We start from the raw sequence: 23,636 nt of genomic DNA, 5'->3' as shown, positions 1-23,636 counted from the left end.
TATTTGTCAATTAATATTTTTATAGCTTTGATAACGATTTTTGATGTATTTATTTAAAAATTAAAACACCAATTATGTTTATGTATATTAATAAATATGTATTTATAAATTAAATTATTTATTTTTTAATAAGATAGGTAGATATGTCTTTAAATTTTTATATGCTAGATAAATTCCACTTCTATGTTTATTTTTGAGAATGTTAAATTGAAACTTATTTGTTGTATTCTTATAATTCAAATATAATTGTAAAATATATTAATTATCACATTATTTAACATATATTCAAAAATAATATACGTGAATATATAACATCTCAAGTTTGTAGTCACATTTTAAATAAATTTGTTTAGTTTTATTGCTAAATTTGGTTAGAGAATAATCTAGTTAGAAAATAACTCTAAGGCCTTGATTGGTAGAGCATTAGCATTAGCAGTAGCAGTATGCTATAGAAGTAGTATGCTGCAGGAGCTGTATGTTTTTGCTAAACTGTGTAATTAGATGATTGGTAGAGCAGTATGAGTATGCTATTTAAAATTATTAAAAAAAGTATTATTTTATATATAATATATTTATTTTTAATGAATATATTTCTAATATATATATAAATATATTAACATATAAAATTAAAATGTTATATAATTGATTTATTTTATTTAATAATTTAAAAATTATGTTTATATCGAAAAATATTATTTTAAAATAAACTTTATAATTAAAATATCTATTTTTAAAATAAATTATATAAATTAAATTATATTTTAAAGGTGAAATACTATTTTTTAAAAATGTATTTTTATTATTTAATTTTAGAAATCAAAATTTTATTTTCTGGATAAAATAATTTTATGATATTATTAAATAAAATAAATGAATTAATTATATATTTTCCTTAATTTTATAAATTATAAATGCAAATGTTTTTCTAAAAGCTTCATATGAGAGCATTGTCTACAGAGCATTTGGAGAGCATTAGCATTTAGTAAATGCTTCTCTAAATGTTTTTCTAACAATTGTTGATTGGATAATGTAGAGCATAATGTTAATGCTAATGCTCTACCAATCAAAGTCTAAGTTTGGTACATCTGCTTAGAGAAAAATCTAACAAAATAAATGATTTGTGGTTAATTAATTAAATTTGGTAAGCTTGGATAGAGAAAAATCTAACAAAATAAATGATTAGTGATTAATTAATTAATCTCCTATATATTAATTGAAAAAACATTATAACTTTTTTTGTAGTCATGTCATCACTAGCATGATTATTAGAATCATTAGAGAAATAAGTTGGTTCATTTAATTATATAATAATTTTTCTATTAAACTAACCATAAATTCATTATTAATGTTCTTTATTTTCTTAAATAAAAGTTACGAAATTGCCTAATGTGACTAAAGTATATATGTCAATTAATAATTTTGAATAATAAAGATTTGATGAAAATTAGTGTATCTTCAATCATATTTTTTTTTAATTTAAAAAATTTAAATAATTAAACAACCACAAAAAATCATATAATAAAAATTTAGATTTTTCTGTATATGTTATATTTAAAATTTTTAAAAACGACTATGAATTACTAAGTCTGTTAAAAGTCACACATTCAAATTTTGTGATCCACGGTTTAAAAATTTTGTTATGAAAAAATACAAATGATTACAAAATCATATAAGTAAAAATTTTAATTTAGTTAATTGTAAAGATTGATATACATATACCGTTTTAAATTAAACTATAACCCATATAAAATATATAAACATTTTAGTTTCGAAATTTACTTTGAACAATATTTTTGATAAAAGCTTTGAACGAACATTGAAAAACTTAATTTAAAATATATATAAAAATTACTAAAACTATCAATCCCACAATAAAATTTTATATCAGTAATTTAAAGTTTTTTCTATTAACGATACAAATGATCAAAAAAACGTATGAGTAGAAATTATCATGTAATAGACATTAATATTAAAAATATAGTATGTATGTTAATATCATTTAAATTTAATTATATATCATATCAAATAAATAAAAATATTGTTTGGATTAATAAAATTTATTTATATGTTTGTTCCAATTTAATTATATATGTAATAGTTAATGACTTTTAATTATTCAATATATATTTATTATTTTGTAATATGTAAAAACATATAATACAGAAAATCATTTATATATATCATATTCATACTGCGCAAGGCGCGGGTTTTAGCCTAATAGTTATTGTTTCAATGGCATAAGTTATAATATTAATATGAAAGAATAGTTGTTTCTCAAACGTACTTTAGTTTAGATAGATACTTTCGGGTAGATGAAGAGTGAATTTACAATACCAAGTGCGTTATTGGCAAGTGGTGAACAAACAAAAAAACAAATTATTTTTGTTTTTGGCAAGTGTGTTTCTTAAGTAAAATACGTCCCGCTTTAGAGTATTTGTGTGAATGGTGACTTTCTGAATTTTGTCTTTCGTTATTATCTTTCGTTATTACAAATACGCACCACGACCAAGTCTCCATTCATAACCTAAATATATTGAAGGGGACTCCACTTGCCCTAATAGATCCAAACTCAATTTGTATCCACTCCAAAAGTACACATATTGTGTGACACTATTTGGTGTACAGTCAGGACAACAACAAATTAACAAAAATGGTCACGTCGATCTTCCTCTTTTAACTCGTAGAAGAGGAAAAGAACTTTCAACCACATTGGTACCTTCTTTGACGGGAAATGGTCAGCCCTCTTTCAACGACTACAATAGTTTTTTTTTTTTTTTTGAAAAAAACGACTACAATAGTTACCCAACATTTCTTGTTCTTCATTCTTTTTTTTTTGTGTGTGATAAGTAGGGATTTTTGCTGAGATGGAAAAATATAATTAACTCAATAGTTAAGCAATGTTTAATACTCAAGTATTCCTGAATATTGTATAAAAACAATTAGTATTCTAAATTATCAACAATTCAGAAAAAGAGTGTGTAGAGTTACTTTGATCCCTGCACGACTTTATCTAATATCAATTTTTTATTTACTATTCAAAATTCATTTATTCTACATAGTTTATCTATTATTATTTAAAAAAAGAAGAGTTTATTCTCTCTTCATTAGAACACATATGATTCCACTAGAAAAGTCAGTTCATAATGTCGCGCCACGTGTCCATCCATTCAAAACGCGCCGTACCACTTGAACTGAGCGTGATGGGCTTCGTTTTTGTTCGTTTTTGTTATGGGTTTCAAAGTGAAACCTGCCCATAATGGTGAAACGATAAACCCTAATTATTCGGCTTCACCAGAAACACAAAATCGTCCTTCTTCTTCTTCGACGCGACGGCGAGAGGGGACTTTCGAAATTCCTCTTTCGATCTAAAACGGTGTTATTAATGGCTGCATGATAAATCGAAGTGATTAACATCTCCACGATTCATCTTCAATGTTTGGCTTAAATGTGAAAGGCAGTGTGAAACAGTATAAATAGATATGAGCATTGCTATTAGTGAACTCAACCTCTCTTTGTTTCTTTTGAATCTATCTAATTCACTCTGATTTTGTAAATTTGAAGGTTTTCTTTTCCGATCTGAAGTCTGGCGGCAAGTGCTCATCCGTCGTCGAAGCTAGACTTATGCGATACTGGGAGGCCCAGAATGTCAAACGCGGCGGTGATCTACTGTAGGTCGACATGCTGATGGTCGACGTCAATGTAAGTTTCTTTTTCAGTAACTGAAACAAATAGCTAAAATTGCTATTTTAGAGGTAATAACAAAATCAGAGGTGGTTGGTTGGAATTTTACAGAAGGTAATTACGTAATTATCTTGGAAGGTTTGAAACTACCAAACATTTTAATAGTACACTCTTTCACTACACAAAAAACCATCGAACCACGAATCTTAATGTCAAAGTGGATGGAATTACTTTATCACTGCTCAATCTAATATGATCATAATTATAATGATTATTTTCCTCTCAAAATCTATTGAATATACAAAATTCATCTACATATATAGCAAAAAGCTAAATATCTATATATGAGTTGAAACAAATAGAAATATTTTTTTATCATAATGAAACCGACTGTCAAATAACTGGTAACCAAAACATAACGAAACTAAAACAAAGATAATCAAAGACTCGATGAAACTGCAGAGTAATAAGAAACATTATTTAGACCCAGCATATGAAACCATAACTACTGGACTTTCATTTCAAACAACACGCGCTTTCTTAGCCGCATTGGTAGATGAATGGATCCTCTTTTTAGGCTCAGGATCATCTGCCTTCTCATCAGCATCCTTAACTGCATCACTGCTATTCGTCAGGATCCTCTCCAGTTTCAACTTGAACAGGAAATGGAATACCTTCTGGCTTGTCGTCATCATCAGTATCGTCTCCTCCCTAGTCCATTTGGTCAGTTTTAAAGATTACTAAAATAACTCTTACATCGACGACAAAGGCTATTAATAGATAATCAAAGACTATTAAAGTCATTCTTACATTGACGACAAGTCAGGAACTGGAACACGCTTGATGATGCGTGTGATAGTGAATGTCTGATGGTGCGCAGTGAAGTTATATGCACTAACTCTGACTTGGAAAGTGAATGTTTTTCCTTCCATGTCTGTGATAAACGGAGGCACTCTAGAGTCCTCAGGATTTACTCCTTCGTCAGCCTATTTTTCAGATTGAAGTCACCAGTACGTTAGCAGCTGTATATAATAACCATGTAAGAAGGCTAATGCATATCTTACCAACACTTGACCGGCTTCACTTTCTGTGCAGCTTAGTCATTACACCATCAAAAAAAAAGAACACACATTCAACAGTATCATCCACAATTGCCATCTCCACACTATAACTAAAAGATAAGAAATAAACAAACTCTATGTTAGAGTACTGATACAAATGTAATGGGAAAAAAATAAACAATCTCTAAGTTAGAGTGCTGATACGCATGTAAATACTTACAGACACACCTATTTATATAAATAGTTTACAATACATACTGGAGAACTCCGACGGCATTAGTATTACTGCATCGCACACACTCCAAAGCAGAGACAGTACAGTGGAACCTCTATAAATTAATAATCTCGATAAATTAATAAATTTCATTGGTCCCAACTTGGGCCGATGTAAAATATAACACAAATCGATAAGATAATAAAATAATAATATTTTAAAAACTCTCATGTAAATATATAGTCCCATTACAAATATAAATTAATAATCTATATATTTTTTTTATATAAGTACAAACTAAACATTATATTGTTGATTTTATATTCACAATGAAAACACCTCTATTTTTCTTAACATTTCAATATATTTTGATAATATTTAGTAAAATTATATCGAAAACCACATAATAATTCTCTGAAACATAAAAATATACACCAAATAAGATAATAAAACAATATGAAAGTCAAATTTATAAAATTTAAATAATGTATATACGGTAAAATCAAATATTTTTCTTATTTTATAAATAAAATAGAAAAATAGAAAAAAATCTAAAAAGAAAACTTTTGTAAATTAATATCTCTATAAATTAATAAAATTATAAAGTCTCAACATTATTAATTGGGAAAATTGCCAAATATGACTCACAACTTGATTTCAAACACAAAAGTAAACCCAAACTTGAATCAAATGCAAAAGTAACCTAAAAGGCTATTGAAATTACAACCAACCCCTTTTGAACAAACAAAAAAACCGAAATTTTTTTACGTTTCTAACCCGTAAGTCGTCTGGACTAGTTCTACTTAGAAATAATTTAAAATTTTTGCAAAAAATATTTTGATAAGTGAAAAATTAAAATCATGTAATTAACATATGTTTTAAGAGATATAAATTAAAATATAACAAAAGTTAATTGTTTTCAACATAGATGAGTGAAAGTAGTGAGTCATGATAATCTTTGGTTTAGGTTTTGCCAACATATGTTTTAGTATTGTATGTGTTCTTAGTGTTAGATTTTGGAATGCATAAATGTTTTTTTGAAAACTTTAAAATTTACCTAAGTGTGTTTATTTCTGTGTATAGTAAACACTATTTAAGTATAACTACGGGTTTATAACGTGGTTAGTTAGTTAATTTAGTCAATTTAGTTTACGGGTTAAATTTAGGGTCTGGGACAACTTACTAGTAAGTCGTCTAATGTACAGTATTCAACAGACGACTTACTAGTAAGTCGTCCAAACCGGACCAAACCTTTAATTTTACAATGTACTTTTAAACCTAACTGGATTATTTACCGGCCATATATAAGGTGTTTTTTTCACTGTTTATCGAAAATCAGAAAACCCTAAAGCCGTTTCTCTCAAAGGCGATTTCAAAGGCGATTTCCGTCGATTCTCTCTAATCCATCATTCTCATCGTTCTCATCGTTCTCACCGCTGATTATCTCTCCGCCGTTATCACCGTCGTTCTCACCACCGTTCTCACAGCCGCTTCCTCTATTTAAGATCCGAGAGGAAACCCTAGCGCGCATTATCTCAGAGGCGTCTCTTTGAACTCCGCCGCCGGTAAGTTATATCTCTTACTGTCGAGTCATTGATTGAGGAAACGATGAACATAAAACTGGAAGTCTTGGAAAACTTGCTAGACGACTTAATTATAAGTCTTTGATTGTTTGAGATGGTTGTCTTTGATTGTTTTGCAGGCAAAAAAAATGGAGATGCCAAAACTCCCCCGTAGGATATATACATTAGGGGAAGATCCCCCCCCCAGTGCATAGCATTTCATATCATACTTGTTGGACGTTGCATGCTGCTTTAAAGAAAGCTCTTCATGATGACGAATATGAAGAGCTGTAGGAGTCGAAGTTGGGAGTTTTCATCAAGTTTCAAGAGCTGGGATTTGATTGGGCTTCAAGGCTGGTTCACTACATGCTAGGTTTCCAGCTGGACATAAAGAAGAAGTATGAGCTGTGGAGTCTCGTTAGTTCAGAACCTGTGAGGTTTTCACTGTTAGAGTTTGAAAACCTCACTGGTCTAAACTACGAGTACATCGAGGACCTTGAGAGACCTCACTCTGTTGTTACAAAGGAGTTGACTTCTTTTTAAGAGATGCCGGGAGTTCATGTCGAACCTGGGCCATCTATTCAGGAGATAATAGAAGCACTTGAGAGATGCAAAGGGTGGTCTCAGGATGATCGCAAGCGGCTCGCGTACCTTGCCATCTTCACTGGATACATTGAAGGGAGAAAGTATTCAACCCCTACACGGGTTAGTCTGGCAAGGCTAGTGATGGAGCTAGAACGGTTTGAGAATTATCCATGGGGGAGAGTCGCGTTTAAGGTGCTGATGGACTCTGTGAAGGGCATAGATATTTCGGGTTGTTACACTATTAATGGGTTTGCGCAAGCTCTCCTGGTTTGGGTGTACACAACTCTTCTGGAATTGGGTGCTACTTTTGGTAATCCTCTCCCAAACAATCCGTCTCCACCGATACTGGCTTACAAGGGTCGCAAAGGACGCGGACAGTTTAAAGAGGCTATCCTCAGTCAGGTATTTATTTCAATCTGGACGACTTCGCAGAAAACTTATAATTAAGTCGTCTGATAAGTCTTCCACTTAGACGACTTAGTAGAAGATTTATAATTAAGTCGTCTGGAAAGTCTTCCAGCTGGATGAATTAGTAGAAGCCTTATAATTAAGTCGTCTGGGAAGACTATCCAGACTACTTAATTATAAGTCTTCTACTAAGTCTTCCAGCTGGAAGACTTTCCAGACGACTTAATTATAAGTCGTCTACTAAGTCGTCCATCTGGAAGACTTTCCAGACGACTTAATTATAAGTCGTCTGTGAAGTCTTTTCTTTTTATCTTTCTTAATCCATCAAATATCTAAGTTCATATCTTCTATTTACTGCAGACTAGGGTGATCAACTTTGTTCAGAAGGACACTGGTGAAATGTTTCCAAAATGGGAGTTTGATGTTGAGGACACGCTCGCGGAGAACATAATTAAACTCATGTTTGTGAAGAAACCGTGGAAGTGGACCATGGATTACTGGGAAGTCACCGGTACTTGGGTCAATACAAAGTCGGCGATTGTGAGTCCAGCGAAGAAAAAGGTAGTGAAGGAAGACAGTCCAAGACCTCGAAAGAAAGCTCGTAAAGAGGCACCTGCAGAAGCTAGTGAAGAGGCAGCTGCAGAGGCTAGTGAAGAGGCAGCTGCAGAGGCTAGTGAAGAGGTGACTACGACTGTTGGTGGGTTGACCAAAGAGGATATTAAAACCATGTTCAATGACATTGATGATGCCATGAGGGAAGGGTTTGGGACGTGCCTTAAGGAAATCAAGTATCTGTCGGAAAGGGTGGAAGCTGTGGAGAAGAAGGTTGGTATCACCACAAAACGGAAAGGGACATCATCTCAAAACACTACCTCTCCACCTAAACTGACGCTCGAACCTGGGGTTAGTAACGAATCCTCTCCCAACAAGAGATTGACTAGACAAAGTCTTAAGAATAAGAACTGAAAAGTTGCATTTGCTTTGTTTCTTGTATGTCAGAACATGTGTGCTTTGTTTATAGTGTATGGATTTTATATATGTATTTTGTTTCATGTTTGAAGACACTCATTGGTTATTATTGTTTGAAATGGATCTTTGGTTATTATTGTATAAACCCATCTTGTATAGTGAAAGTGTTAATGGGATGAACGCGGGAAGGAAGAGCTTGGCGGAGGATAAAGGTCAAGATGTGCCCGCAGCTGTGCCCGCAGATGCTAGTTCCTCGAAAGATAAAGCTCCAGAACCGAGCCTTGCTCTATTGGACAAAAATCAACCCACTGTTTCGGATTTACAGAAGAAGGATGCTAGATATCAGGAAAAGAGGGATGCTGCTTTGGCACTTTGTCGTGCAAAGAGTGATTGAACAAGGAAACTTGCTGCCTCACAGCAATCTCCTTATACGGCAAACAGCACGGCCAGAGTGATCATTTCAAACAGAAAGCTTTATCCAGGCTATAATCCTTTTGCACCAATTGACAAGAAGAAATTGAAGGAGCTCGCTGATTGGTTGAAAACTTGTTCGTAGGTGTTTGATTTTCCCACAATAGCTTGCTTTTCCCATAATATCTTGCTTTAGTCTACAAAAACTGATTGCTTTTCAACATTTTGTGTTTGCAGTCATTATAGAACAACACTCGATAAAAAACCACGTAAAAGTAGAACTTGGTGGTATCAAATCCTCCGAACCTCCTTAGAGTTGCTGGAGGACTGTGTAAGTCTTCTGCTATGACTTAGATGACTTACTGATAAGTTGTCTACGTAGACGACTTATCAGACGACTTAATTCGTCTACGAATGACTTGTAAGTCGTCTGGTAAGTCGTCTGATATCTTCTGACTTGTACTCTATTTTATATGCAGCATATTGATGCTTGGATTAATGTGCTGAGGAAGAGGTACGACGATAACCCACAACATTTCAGGAGCGAGATAATGTGCTTCCTTGATCATCTCTTTGCTTAGCAATGGAGATTCAACTTCAAGGATTTTAAGGACTCAGAGTCCGATCAGAACGGTTTAGGAAGAATACTCCCTAGTGGCGCGTGGAATTATTATGCAGGCACTATACCATCATTTTTCCAATCGAACAAGGTTTGGGGGACGGATATTGATGATATCTATGCGCCAGTGAGCTTCACCGACACTCATTGGATTGCTATGTGGATATCAATCCCTAAGAGGCACATAGTCGTCTTTGACAGCATTTGTTCCAGTATCTCCCCAGAAGAACTCGATGTGGTAATGGAGTATTTTCTCTACATGGTCCCTTATCTGCTTGTAGAGTGTGCTTCCTCAGACGAACAACATACCCAATACAGCCTGGAGCCATTCACATATGAGAGACCGACCAATATACCTCCAGCCCGAGCTGGTGATTGTGGCGTGTACACTCTAAAGTACATTGAATGTCATGCTCTTGGGATAGAGTTTAGTAAAAAGACTTTCTTAAGGCCAACGGGAAGAGTATGAGGGATAAGATGGTGGTGGATATATTTCAAGAGCTTCCTGACGCGCATGAGTTCGAAAACAAGGACATGGATGGCAACCTGGATGCGTATGACGGGTGATTAACAGGCCACGTTAGATTATTTTGTATGATAGATTAGGCTTATGTGTGTATTTGAACTTGATCCCTATTTTATATTTGAACTTGATCCCTATTTTGTAACTATATTCTGCGCAGTCTTCTGAGCAGTGACCTTTTGTAACTATATTTCGGATAATATAAAGGACAAGATCATATCAAATTTGTTTGGTAGTGCAATTTGACAAAGAAGTTGACACAGATAAGTTCATAACACAAATTTTTAGTACATAGACTGAACACCAGACGACTTAATTGAAGGTCTTCTGGACGACTTAATTGAAGGTTTTCTGTACGACTTAATTGAAGGTCTTCAGGAAGACTAAACACTGGACGACTAACTTGAAGGTCTTCTGGAAGAAAAAACCTTGGACGACTAACTGGACGACCTTCTGGACGACTTACTTGAAGGTCTTCTGGAAGAAAAAAACCTTGGACGACTAACTGGACGACTTAATTGAAAGTCTTCTGGAAGACTAATCACTGAACGACTAACTTGAAGGTCTTCTGGAAGAAAAAACCCTGGACGACTAACTGGACAACTGTCTGGATGACTTAATGGAAGGTCTTCTGGAAGACTAATCACTGGATGACTTACATTATGGTTTCGTATGGCTAGTTTCCTTGAATTTTGAGCATCTATAAACCCTGTGTTGCTTCCGGGGTTTGCGTCCTCTCATCCTGGATAGCTCCAACCAAGATTGCCATCTTGATTTCTTCTGTCTTCCCGGACCACGCTTTACATCCGGAGGAAAGCATGGGCGTTCCTCAACTTGTTGTCCAACACAAGGATATATATTCTCTGAGTATCCTACAAACAGAAAATCCTTTGAGTATACTGGACATACAAGTGTGGAGATATGCAAATCAGCAGATGTTCCAGCAGCTATAGCATGAAAGCAAGGTATTTTCTCCACTGCATAGACACCACAATCACACTTTCCATGTTCCAAATCAATCACACAGTCCATTTTCCCACCTTTCACAAAGAATCGCCATCCATCAATTGGTTGTACCGTCATCGTATCCGCTATCTCCGATCGAACAGCAAGCAAGTACTCAACACCTCGACTATGTTGAGTTGGGAGACTCAAAGCATCTTCTCTCCTTTTCCAAAACCACTTTCCTAGCTTCTCCCTTATGAACTCCAACATGAACTGAACCGGAAATCCTCTAGCTCGCTTCAGAGCGGAGTTAATAGATTCAGTGATGTTGTTTGTCTTTATGTTATACATGTCCCCTTGACAATAAACCCTTGACCATAGGCTGATGTCGGCATTCTCCAAATACGTTGCAAGGTCCGGGTTTGCACTCCGTATCTCAGCCATGTACCGGTCAAAATCTGAAACCGTATGAGCATAAGCAGCACCTTTCACCAAGTACAAGAGATGTTTCCCTTTATAATTTTTGAAAATGTTATCTTGAAGGTGATAATAACATATTCCTCGGGTTACCCAAGGAAACACCTTATCACACGCCCTTTTAATTGCCGCGTGCCGGTCAGAGACTATCACTAGAGGCTTCTCATCAGATACACAACTAGCCAATTTTGTGAAAAACCATTCTCAAAAAGGTTCATCTTCAGCATCTACGATCCCAAAATCCAATGGAAATATCTGAAAATTCCCATCTTGTGCGGCTGCAACTAACATAACACCTCCATACTTCCCATTTAGGTGAGTCCCATCCACCACAATGACCCTTCTCTGATACTTAAAACCTTTGATAGAAGCTCCAGAAGAGAGAAATAGATACATAAATCTATTGATAGAATCAAGTTCTATAGCCATGATAGAATCGGGATTTGCTAAGGAGATTTGCTCGAGATATGATGGCAGATGCGAATACCCATCTTCTGCTGATCCTCTCACCAATGTTTGTGCATATAAAAGTGCTCTGTATGAAGTGGTGTAATCAAGCGTCATGCCAAACATGTTCTTCATTGCATCAGTGATATGCTGCGGATTCAACCCATCAATGATTCCAACACGATCAATGAAAAGCCTACCAACATACTTCGGAGTACAGTGTCTCCGCTGAGCGAGTCGGTCTCCCACCGAGCATGTATGTTTTTCCACATACTTTGTTACCCAAAACGTGTTTGTCCCATGTTTCACACTCGCTCTGACCTTCCATTGACAACCACTAACCGGACATGTTGTCACAAGGAGAGTTTTCGTTGACTTGTATATTCTGAAGGAGAACCTAAACCTCACTGCTGTCAACCGCATCTCTGAAAGCAGTGCATCCTTGCTAACAAAACTCTGGTTGACATAGATATTGTTATCATTTGATCTTCCTCCTTCAATCTTTTTGATATCTTCAAAATACATATCATCATCTTCCTCATCCTCATCTTCAACCTTTCCATAAACACTGTAATCCTCACCATTCTCGTCCGTTTCAGCAACAATAGAGATACCAGCATCCTCATCCCCATCGTCCTCTTCCCCATCATGATTTCCATCTTCAACCAAATCATCATCATTATCTTCAAAACATTCATCAGCTTCATCATCTTCTTCCCTGAACTCTGAAACCGTTTCCACCTTGCTACGGCTTGATACACAAAGCCGTACTCCATGCATTTTGGTTATCTCGAGCAAGTTTCGAACTTGTCTATCACTTGTAACATGAATAGGAGGGGTGTCTGGAGCCTGCATCATTTCTGCTACTAATGAGTAGGTTATCTCCACAGATTCTGTGCTCATGTCCAGGTTATAATCTTCTTGAGCCATTGCAAGAAGTTCAGCATGTGTCGAACCTTCTCCCAAAAAAATGATTCTCGCACCTTTGACATTATCAACCACAAAATCCCAACGGTAATCTTTCAACAACCATTCTCCATCCACTGCATGTAACTGACGCATCATCTGCAAAAATTCAAAATAAAACACATTAGTAAACATAGAGAAAATGAAAGTTTACTAAACATTGACGCAGACGACATACCAGTAAGTCGTCTGGAAGACTTACCAGTAAGTCGTCCAAACAGGTCATTTTTGGAATTGAATTTTAAATAGGACGACTTACAAGTAAGTCGTCTAGCTTTGTTTGTTAAAAAAAAAAACCTAGACGACTTACTGGTAAGTCGTCTAGGATAAACGAGTTAGTTTTGCATTTGACCGAACTGTGTCAGATTTGGCTTTTGCTGAACGACTTACCAGTAAGTCGTCTCCGGGAAAACAAAAATTTCAATATTTTATTAAAGCTAGACGACTTATTTGTAAGTCTTCTCAGGTTAGTTTGCAATTCGAAAAATAAACTTAAATATTTAACTTTACCCAGACGACTTACTTAAAAGTCGTCCAGACAGACGACGTACGAGAAAGTCGTCCGAGATAAGCAAGGTTTGACCATAAACTAGGAAATAAATCTGGACAACTTTGCTTATCCTGGACGACTTTTAAGTAAGTCGTCTTACTTGACGACTTCCGCGTAAGTCGTCTGGGAAAAGTTAAATATTTAAGTTTTATTTTCCAATTGCAAAAGTAACCTGAGACGACTTCCAGATAAGTCGTCCAGATTTAATAAAATATTGAAAATTTTGTTTTCCCGGAGACGACTTACTGGTAAGTCATCCAGGAAAAGTCAAATATCTGACACAATTTGGTCAAATGCAAAACTAACCCATTTATCCTAGACGACTTATCAGGATATTCTCTAGATTTTTTTTTTAACAAACAAAGATGACGACTTAAAAGTAAGTCATCCGTTTGACCAGAAGACTTACCCGTAAGTCTTCTACAGGCAGACTACTTACGGGTAAGTCTTCTACACAAACAGATCTGGAAAAAAATTCAATTTCATATCTTAAACTAGTGAGATGACTTCCTTAGCACACAAAGTCTTCTCCAACCACCCAGAATCTCAAACGAAAGTAACCCACCAAGAATAGTATGCTTGAATGGCTCTATCAACCATAAAAAATTTTGAATCAAAAGCTTGAGTTTTTTGGATGAATATGGAGACAAAGTGAAAGAGATGTTGTTTTTAGTTCATAACAAGTGAGAAAGAGAGAGTGTAAATCGATTTTAGGTGCATTAAGAGCTTCAAATTGGTTGTTCATGGTGGTTGGAGTATTGATGACAATGGCAATCTTGTAATTACTTGAAGATGATGAGGGTGAGAGAGTAAAAATGTCATTTTCGGAAAAAAAAATAAAAAAAATTTGATGGCATTTTCGTGAATATTATGAACTTGTGGGGTGAATAGGACAAAAGAAAAATCCAAAAAAAGCATGAGTTAGTTTTAGGTTTGACTTTGAGTTTTGAGTCAATATTGCAAAAAGCCCTTATTAATTTATAGATGTTTTACTGTACGTTGCAATTTTTTATGCATTTGGAGCAGACAACATAACACCATCCCTTATCCACGTTAAGTCGAACAACTTTATCGGTGCAGAAAAATTCAATGTCCTGCACATTCTATACGAAGATCATATTTTGAGTATTACGATCCAAACAAATGAAGATTTAGGGGAAAAAAACAGACAGGAAACATCACAGAAACAACATCCAGACAGGAAAAAAAACAAACAGGAACAGTCTCGCCGGAATTATATCTGAATAGAGAACTATCAGAAACTGAAAAAGAAACTTATATTAACGTCGACCATCAGCATGTCGACCCACATTAGATCACCGCCGCATTTGACATTCCGGGCCTCCCAGTATCGCAGAAGTCTAGCCTCGACAACGGATGAGCGCTTGCCGCCGGACTTCATCGAAAAAGAAAACCCTCGAATTTGCCATGTCAGAGTGAATTAGATAGATTCAAGAGATACAAAGAGAGGTTGAGTTCAATAAGAGCAATACTCACATCTATTTATATTGTTTCACACCGCCTTTCACATCTAAGCCAAGAACTAAAGATGAATCGTGGAGAGTTGAATCAATTCGATTTATCATGCAGCCATTAATAACACCGTTTTAGATCGAAAGAGGAATCGCGAAAGTCCCCTCTTGCTGTCGTGTCGAAGAAGAAGAAGGACGATTTTGTGTTTTCGGTGAAGCCGAATTAGGGTTTATCGTTTCACCATTATGGGCCGGTTTCACTTTGAAACACAAAACAAAAACACACAAAAACGAAGCCATCACGCTCAGTTCAAGTGGTACGGCGCGTTTTGAATGGGTGGACACGTGGCGCGACATCATGAACTGACTTTCCTAGGTGCAATTCTATGTGTCCTAATGAGAAGAGAATAAACTCTTTTTTATAATAATAGATAGACGGTGATGATGATATATTCACACATGAGAAATTATAAACTATTGTTACATATTTTATGATATATTTCCTGTCAAAACTAATTTATACTACTAGAGAGAAACTAATAGTCATAACAGTTTCTCCAGACGCGGACAACGTCTAGTAAACCTTTCTTGTTCTTCACATTCGTCTTTATAACTTACATTTAAACATTATTCTACCTATTGTTGTATATTAAATTATTAATTATTAAGTTAGCATAGACATATATCTAGCTTTAGATTATCGAGCAGTACTCTACATTATATAAACAATATACATTATATTTTCTCATTCTGTAATATATAATATAATTTTATATGTAACTATTAGGTCATTCTCTGTTAAAAATTGAATTAAATTTACTATTATCTCAATATAGTATTGGCCACATGAAAAATTGTGTCTTAAACTTTTATGATTGATCAAAATATTATTTAAAATATTTGAGGGTTCGAGAGCAATGTTGCATTCAGGGTTTGAGGATGCCCATATCTCGGTAGCTTACGGCAAGCAATCGCCTGATCTTCTCATCTAGTTCCTAGAGTTTGTACATTCATAATCATTTCGTTGTTGAACCACTTAGCTTCATATCTTGTATTTCCCTTCAGTCTTATCCTTTGTTAGTGGTGCGTAGTTTTGTTTCAATAAAGTTTTTTTTTTTTTTTTTTTTGCATTTTGTTATTAGTATTCTCTTTTATTTTCTGTCAAAATTAAAAAAAAAAATTGGTATAAAATTTACCATTTTACCCCAAAACAATTATTTAAAATTTTCTAATTACTTATTTAGAACCTAATAATTAATTGATTAATTAAAGGTTTAATTTGAAAAATAAATAAGATTTTTTTTATCAAGATTCAAGAGATAAGAAGTTTACTTAACTACAACTCTAACTATTTAAACTTTATATGGCAAAGTCTTATTGAGAAAAACGGGTCATGTAACATAATTTTTGTACACTGATGATGATGATATATATTCGCTCATGGGAAATTATAAATTATACATATTTTATGATATATTTCCTGTCAAAACTGATTTATAGTATACTAGTCAAAACAATTTCCTGACGCGGACAACGTCTAGTAAACATTCCTCTTGTGCTGTTCAAAATCCACCACTTCTCTTCTTGTCTTCTCGTATTCAAGCCCATTATATCACGACAGTTATACTTCCAACCTCATATTTATAAATACATAACTACATCTACCAACACACACTACAAAACTCCTATTCATCATCCCAACGATCTTGTCTTATTTCATTACACATAAAAAATCATGATCTCTAGGGTTTTTGACTTCATGAAGAAATCTAAATCGTCCATTCAACTAAACAACACATCATTCCTCGATCTTCTCCCTTCTTCATCATCAACCAAACCAAAAGCTTTGCATGATGTGTTCATCAACCACAGAGGATCCGACACAAAGAGAAACATCGCAACATTGCTTTACGACAATCTCAATGCCCGTAACTTACGTCCATTCTTGGATAGCAAGAACATGAAGCCTGGAGATAAGCTTTTTGATCATATAAACCGCGCCATTCTCACTTCTAAAGTCGCCGTAACCGTGTTTTCTCCAAACTACTGCGATTCTTATTTCTGTTTGCACGAGCTTGCTCTTATAATGGAGTCCAAGAAAAGGGTCATACCGATATTTTTCGACATCAACCCTTCACAACTCGATGTTATGATCGAAAAGGTGACATGTTCTGATAATGAAATACAACGGTTTAGATGGGCTCTTCAAGAAGCTAAAGATACCGTTGGGCTTGCGTTCGATTCCTGTAAAGGGTAATTTTTGAGATAACATTTTTATATAAACGAATGTTATATAAAAACTTCTGATTAAACTCACATTTTATTCTTCTTCTTTTTGGCACATTATAGGAATTTATCGGAGGTTGTTACAATTGCGTCGGATGTTATCGTTGAGAGGTTGGTGGAGTTAGAGGCTAAAGATGAAGATGTTTAGGCGTTGGCGGAACTTTAATTAACTCCAAATCAAACGCTTCACTCAAGCATATATTTTTTTTTTTAGTTTCCCATGATTGATAAATTTAATTGATTTCATTCGTGCATATATATACAGTATATCCTAAGAAATCGATAGTTGATATATAGAAGAGACATCAATTTTTTTTATGAGGATTTATAATCTCCATTATTCTTTGTAATTCTTTTGTGTGTGTTCCATGTACGTAATTGCTTTTTTCTTTTTCTTTTTGTTTTAAGGGTCTAGTACGTAATTGCTATGCTTTTGTAAGCTCAATAAATATAAAAACATTATCTCTTTAGGACATAATTAACGGGAGTCTTTAGTGGATTTCTTAGGTGATGGATCTCCCTTTTCTTGTAAAAACCGATCTCAAAAGTCATGAATTAAAAAACGATTGTGGAAGATTTTTTGCACTGTTTGCGGGCCCCACCGAAACGTGCGGCCCACGATTGGTTCGCTTTTTAAAATTTTTTTTCAAACAAAAAATAAAAAATTTGCCTACAAAACCATGAACAGTTTTTAGCGATACTGATGGTCTTATACTACCGAAAATGTTTGTTATAGACTTACAAATACCATCTTTTCACTTTTTTATACGTACGTTTTTTGAAAACCTATCTACAGTAGGTACTAAAAGAAATAAAAACCAGTGTGAATGTTTGTTGTAGACGTTAAAAATAACATCCTTTGGAGCTTTAAAAAATTAATACATCATTTGTCACACTGAATGAGGCTCGGGCGAGGAAACATGTGTGGAAGGCCAATTAGGCACATGCGGTTAGGTCTTACAAATGGTATCATAGCCGAACCTAGACGAGTGTGGAGTCACGTGTGGCTCACACTAACATGGATAATGATCTTGGATGCAACAAAGATGTTGCGTTCTTCGAAAAGTGGTGAATTATAACATCATGATTTGTGGTATATGCAAAAAATTAAAAGAATTAATTTAGGCTTTTATCTACGTCACAAAAATACTCACTTATCAAACCTGAAAGTAATAGAAATTTCTTCTCCCTTTACTTTTGAATGATGATATTATGCCCATAAAATGTTCAGTTCTTAAAACACTATATTTAACTGGAGGACAACGCATAAGTAATTTTATTTTTATATATAAAATCATTAATCAAACATGGTTGGTAATCAATGAGTCTTCATAAACTTAATTAGTAAACGGTAATCAATACCGAACGTAGATATGTACAAATAGGTGAACTAGAAATTTAACAACCGACCTTAGCTCAGTTGGTAGAGCGGAAGACTGTAGTCTGTGACAGCAAATCTTTAGGTCGCTGGTTCGATTCCGGCAGGTCGGATTTATTTTTTTTATTTTCAAAAGACGTTATGGTTTGAGAAACGGTGTGTTGCTCTCCTTTGAAAGCGGCATAGACGGTGTAATATCTATCAAAATAAAGAAAACAACCCAGCAGAGAATCTTGTGTTCGTTCCCATCCTCATCACTGATAAGAACCCGACCATTCAGAACTACATGAAACTTTCTTTCCTTGGGGCCAAAGCTTATGAGTAAACTCGTTGACTTTATCTTCATTTTTGTCTGGAAAGTCAACGCCCATGACTTCCAACAGAAGTAACGTTGGAATCTGACACACACATCCTCTCTATTTTCTCTTTGACACAACTCTCTGTTTGGTCTCTAAAAGTAGCTGGAAAACCTCCTTAGAAACATCCTTTCGATGTTTGACTGGGAAGTTATAGAATGAGGCCTCAAAGCATCCATACTCTTCTAGAGCTCTTCGAACATCGCCTCTCACCGAGTCCCATTCAATAGTTCTTGGTTTTAGGTTTGGACTTGCGAAATCGATGACCGGCAGATGAAGAGCAAGAGTGGTTTCCAAGCTAACCATTGTTTCTCCTTTTAGAAACTTGTCCTGTTTTAGATGTCTCTCTATGTGTTCTTATGTTAGGTTTTGAAGACCACTTGATTCTTTAAATAACATTTATCATCATTTTAGGTCTCACTATATATCTATGGTCCCTGGCGACACTTTTTTTTTAAATCCTTGTAATGTAGAAAAACGGTAATTTCGCACTCTTATTGTTGTAATATACTTAGAGAACAGTTTGATTGGTTCAAATAAAATTTTAAAAATCTGAACTGATTATACTAAATGAAACTTTGTATGTAGAGAACTAATCAGATAACATTCCAATTTTTTAAACATTATCATTTTGATCAACGGGATTCAGATTTGTAAAATATTATCGCATTGGTCATCAATCTTTCTTTGTATAGATGCTTTTTAGATTCCACAATACGCTTTGAGAGTCGACTTGGCGTCCCGGCTTTTTCTTGGCTGCATAGAAGTTTATGAGAGCTATGCTGTTGATGAGCGATGATGGAAAACGGTCCAAAGGCTTTTTCGTCATCTCATCATGACTCAAACGGCAAAACTCCAAAGGAAATGCCAAAACTGATCCTTTACACATGTATTAGTTTCATCACTGTCTTTGGGGCGTTCAGTTACAAGGTTTGTAGCTTTTTACTTGTTGTGACCAAAGACATTTTTTAATGATAATACATCTGTAGTTAGCCAATGTGTTCACAAAGTCATGTTCTTGGACGAAATACAAACAAACATAAGCATAGATCATGATATCAATGTACACTTCTCTTCACAAATGTAGGTTTCAAGCGGGTTTACTTAGATCAATATCTCTTTACCTTTTCATCGATCCACTCTCTCATATCCTTAAACACGATCGCAGCATTCTCGTCAGGCTCTCCTTGAATCAGGGAATGGTACATCCCATCATAAAGCTTCAATGTTTTATCAGCGCTCGATGCCTTTTCGTATAGTAGCGTTGACGATGAAGGGCATGTTACTCCATCATATGTCCCGTGCACCGTCATTAGCGGAATAATCACTCTCCCAAAATTCTCTTGCACGTATTGGGTCTTCCTTAGTATCTCCCTCATTGTTCTCACTCTAGGCTTCCCGGTGTATCTGTAAAGCAACAACATCCAGACTTTTTCCTCAAAGTATTGGTTTAAAGAGCACTGATTTCCAACTTGTAAGAGAGACCATATGATACCCTGATTATATTATTAACATGGTCGTCCCATAAATTGAAGGGGCCAGAAACAATTTTAAAGTAACATTAATAAAATTAAATTGTTAGGCCATAAAACTATGCATATTAGCTCTTTAAAATTTGGAGGCTAATTCGAATGTTTTATTAGACTTTCCACAATTGGCTTGGTTGACTAAACCAAATTTTGTTTTGTTACCTTTGCGGGTTAGATGCAATGATTTTGAGCCTTTCTGTGTAATGGATTGCCTTGCCAACCATTTTATTATCCGGCATTGCAGTCCAAGTATCAGCCAAGCCAAAGAGGAGACCGTATGCAAAAAGGTGAGGCTTGCTCGGTTTCATATCCTCCGGGATAACAAATAGAGGAGCCGAGAATATCAAACCGGGATAACAAATAGAGGAGCCAAGTATCAGGCTCAGACTGAAAGTACATGAGAAGTTTAGCAAGACCCCCATGGACTCACCAAAGAGAAAAGCAGGGAGATGTATATACGGATCACTGCAACGAACATGCTTAAAGAAAGACAACGATGTTGCTGCAACTTTCTTCATATCACCTGAGGAAGCAAACAAAAAAAGATATTCAGTTCTTCCTCCTAAAACCCTAATTTGCAGCGAGACATGAATCTCAAGTAATCTCTCTGTTTTGACTAGCCTTGGGCGTTTAAACAAAAAACCAAAAATCAACCCGAAAAATTGTAACAGTTTAACTGATGTTTACAAATATCCCAATGGTTCTTATATCTAAAATATAGTTTATATACCTAAAAATTTAATTATATTTAAATTTAAATTAATAAACACTCTAAATTACTATTATTTATAAAGCGATCTATCCTAGAGAGCCGAATTACCAGAAAATATTATCTAAATTATCCAAAAGAATAAAATTATCTTAATATTTTTGTTCAGAATATTTAAAATTATTTAATTTTTTTTGTTATTTTATGTGTAACTGGAGATATTCAATAAAAAAAAAAGAATTATCTAACATTTTTACAAATAGTATCCAAAATTATTTGAAAGCTAGAACCGAACTTATACCTAATTTGATTCAATTTTTTTCTCAAATATTAGTTGATTTTAAGTTTGTTATCTTAAACCACCCACAAACGAATATAATTGAATTGAAACTGGACTGAATTTCATAACTATCCTAATATTCCTATATAGGGAACCAGAGCATATCAAAACCGAACCAAAACCCAAGACCCAATTTTGCATAACGTTACAAAAACAGAAAATGAAAGAAACAAACCCATGTAGCAGCGGATTCCGTTGGAGCGGCCGTGACCGAGAAGATTGGCGGCGAAAACGGCGTAACCCCAAGTGGAGAAGCTCATGCAGATCTTCTGAAACATCCAGCTCGTGTTGGAACCGTAGCCGTGATACATGTACACCCAGGGGCGGATCCAGAAACAATTTCAATCGGAGGCACACTACTAAAAACAACCAAAACTTTGTTTAACCGGGGGCACTTCTCATAATTATTCACTCAAATAAGAACATTTCAGTAAAATTTACATAGATTATACAAGAAAAAACAAAAATTAGTAGGGGGCACGTGATACCGTAGACGTACATGTTCGTCCGCCCCTGTACAGTACACAGTGCCTTTGATTTCACCTTCTAAGGGAAGAAAACTCTGAGTGAAGAGCTTCTCCTTGGGTGTTTCGAAGTAGGATTTTCTGTTACGTACAACTTGCGAAGTGTAGTACTCTTCCTCCGGCATGTTTCCCAGAAGTTCTGTGTCGGAGATGAATTCACTGGGATCTCCGTCCAGGGGCGGACCCACATTATAGCTAGTGTGGTCACTTGACACCAAAGAAATATGATAATAAGTTGTTTTCGTATAAGAAATTGTTAAAAATTCAGTACCAGAGTTGGTAAAATATAGTGACCGGCCCTTTCAAAACCCAGGTTCAAAACCCAGCAGTGTCATCGTTAATTCTTTTTGACCCCACACATATTTACTCCTGAGTCTGCCTCTGTCTCCGCCTCAGACGACATCGTTTTGGATTGTTTTTCGGAAATTTGGTTGATGCCCGAAGAGAAGAGGAGACAAATGAGTTTATATATATGGAATATTAATTAAACGTGATTAAACGATAATTAATATATTTCAAAAGTCGGTGGGTTTCATTCCCTTCATTTTTAGTAGTTAAACAGTGGTAGAAAACAATAAAAAGTATGGACGTACATAAAAGTATAAGTGATAAAAGTCTCAAGACAGTGAGAGATGAATTAAAAGGTTGATCTAATTTTATTTCATATTAATATATACTTCTTTGAAGCATATCGATATAAACTTGAATGAAAAGTTTAAAATCTTAAACTAAGAAAAATATTGTTCTAGGAAAGATGAAATGATGGCAAATAATTTTCGTCACATATTTAATATGCAAATTTAAAATTTCAACTAGAACGTGTGGTCAAATGCAACAAAAGCTTTCCTCGCGACTGTTCAAGGATTAAATGGGTTATATGAATAAACTATTTACTCTATTAAAATAGAATCCTATTTGAAATTACTATGGCATGTTTTAAATTTGGACTTATTAAACAATGTCGTGACTTAATATCAAAACATGTTTCATATACAAATTTACTAGGATAAGACATGCGCCTTGCGCAGGGTGAGTTTATTTCTATATATTATCGATAATTTTTTTATATATTTGATAATTTTATTTATATATATATACAATATTTTTTGTTGTTATTATATCATTTCTTTCCTATGGATCAAATCAATTTTTATTAAAAATGATGGAATAAAATTATAATTAATACATCATGGGTTGATCGGATTGGACATTAACCAAATTATGACATAAAAACCTTATTTTTCCCCTCCAACACATTCTTGAAAAAGTGAACAGTCTTGCTTTCACAGTTGAATTCTTTTGACTTTTATCTTCCATATGGTTTTGAAAGCTTTCAAATCAACCATCGAACTGATACATGTCATTTTAATGTTTTTAGTCGTATACTTAAGGAAAACTTACATTTTTGTAATTTAAAGTCGTTTTAAAAAATTCAAAATATAACATATAAGAAAAATATAACATATAAGGTGTCCTCAATTTTGTATTTTAAAGTCGTTTTAAAAAAAAAATATAACATATAAGGTTTCCTCATTTTTGTAATTTAATGTCATTTTAAAAAATTCCAAATATAACATATAAGAAAAAATCTAATTTTTTTATTATATGGTTAGTATGATTGTTT

At 34.5% G+C, this 23,636-nt stretch overlaps 2 protein-coding genes and 1 non-coding gene across 3 annotated transcripts; 2 read left to right on the top strand and 1 right to left on the bottom strand.

The window, feature by feature from the left end:
- The first annotated feature begins 16,102 nt into the window (after positions 1 to 16,102).
- LOC106405660 (TIR-only protein) lies at positions 16,103 to 17,684 on the top strand. Its single transcript, XM_048760676.1, has one exon. The coding sequence runs from the start codon at positions 16,626 to 16,628 to the stop codon at positions 17,145 to 17,147; it is 522 nt and encodes a 173-aa protein (XP_048616633.1). The 5' UTR covers positions 16,103 to 16,625; the 3' UTR covers positions 17,148 to 17,684.
- Positions 17,685 to 18,581: 897 nt separating this feature from the next.
- TRNAY-GUA lies at positions 18,582 to 18,667 on the top strand. The gene is given in 2 exon segments: positions 18,582 to 18,618; positions 18,632 to 18,667. It is a non-coding gene; the product is annotated as a tRNA-Tyr (tRNA).
- A 288-nt stretch (positions 18,668 to 18,955) lies between these two features.
- On the bottom strand, positions 18,956 to 22,195 carry LOC106405424 (caffeoylshikimate esterase-like). The gene is made up of 3 exons (XM_048760675.1): positions 21,664 to 22,195; positions 20,602 to 20,962; positions 18,956 to 20,317 (listed from the first exon to the last, which is right to left on the bottom strand). The coding sequence occupies exons 1-3, from the start codon at positions 21,797 to 21,799 to the stop codon at positions 20,020 to 20,022; spliced, it is 795 nt and encodes a 264-aa protein (XP_048616632.1). The 5' UTR covers positions 21,800 to 22,195; the 3' UTR covers positions 18,956 to 20,019.
- Positions 22,196 to 23,636: the final 1,441 nt, after the last annotated feature.

Source organism: Brassica napus, chromosome C6, assembly GCF_020379485.1.
Source record: "Brassica napus cultivar Da-Ae chromosome C6, Da-Ae, whole genome shotgun sequence".
NCBI classification, from domain to species: Eukaryota; Viridiplantae; Streptophyta; class Magnoliopsida; order Brassicales; family Brassicaceae; genus Brassica; species Brassica napus.
Note: the sequence above shows the minus strand (reverse complement) of the source record. Positions and strands in the feature narration are given on the sequence as shown.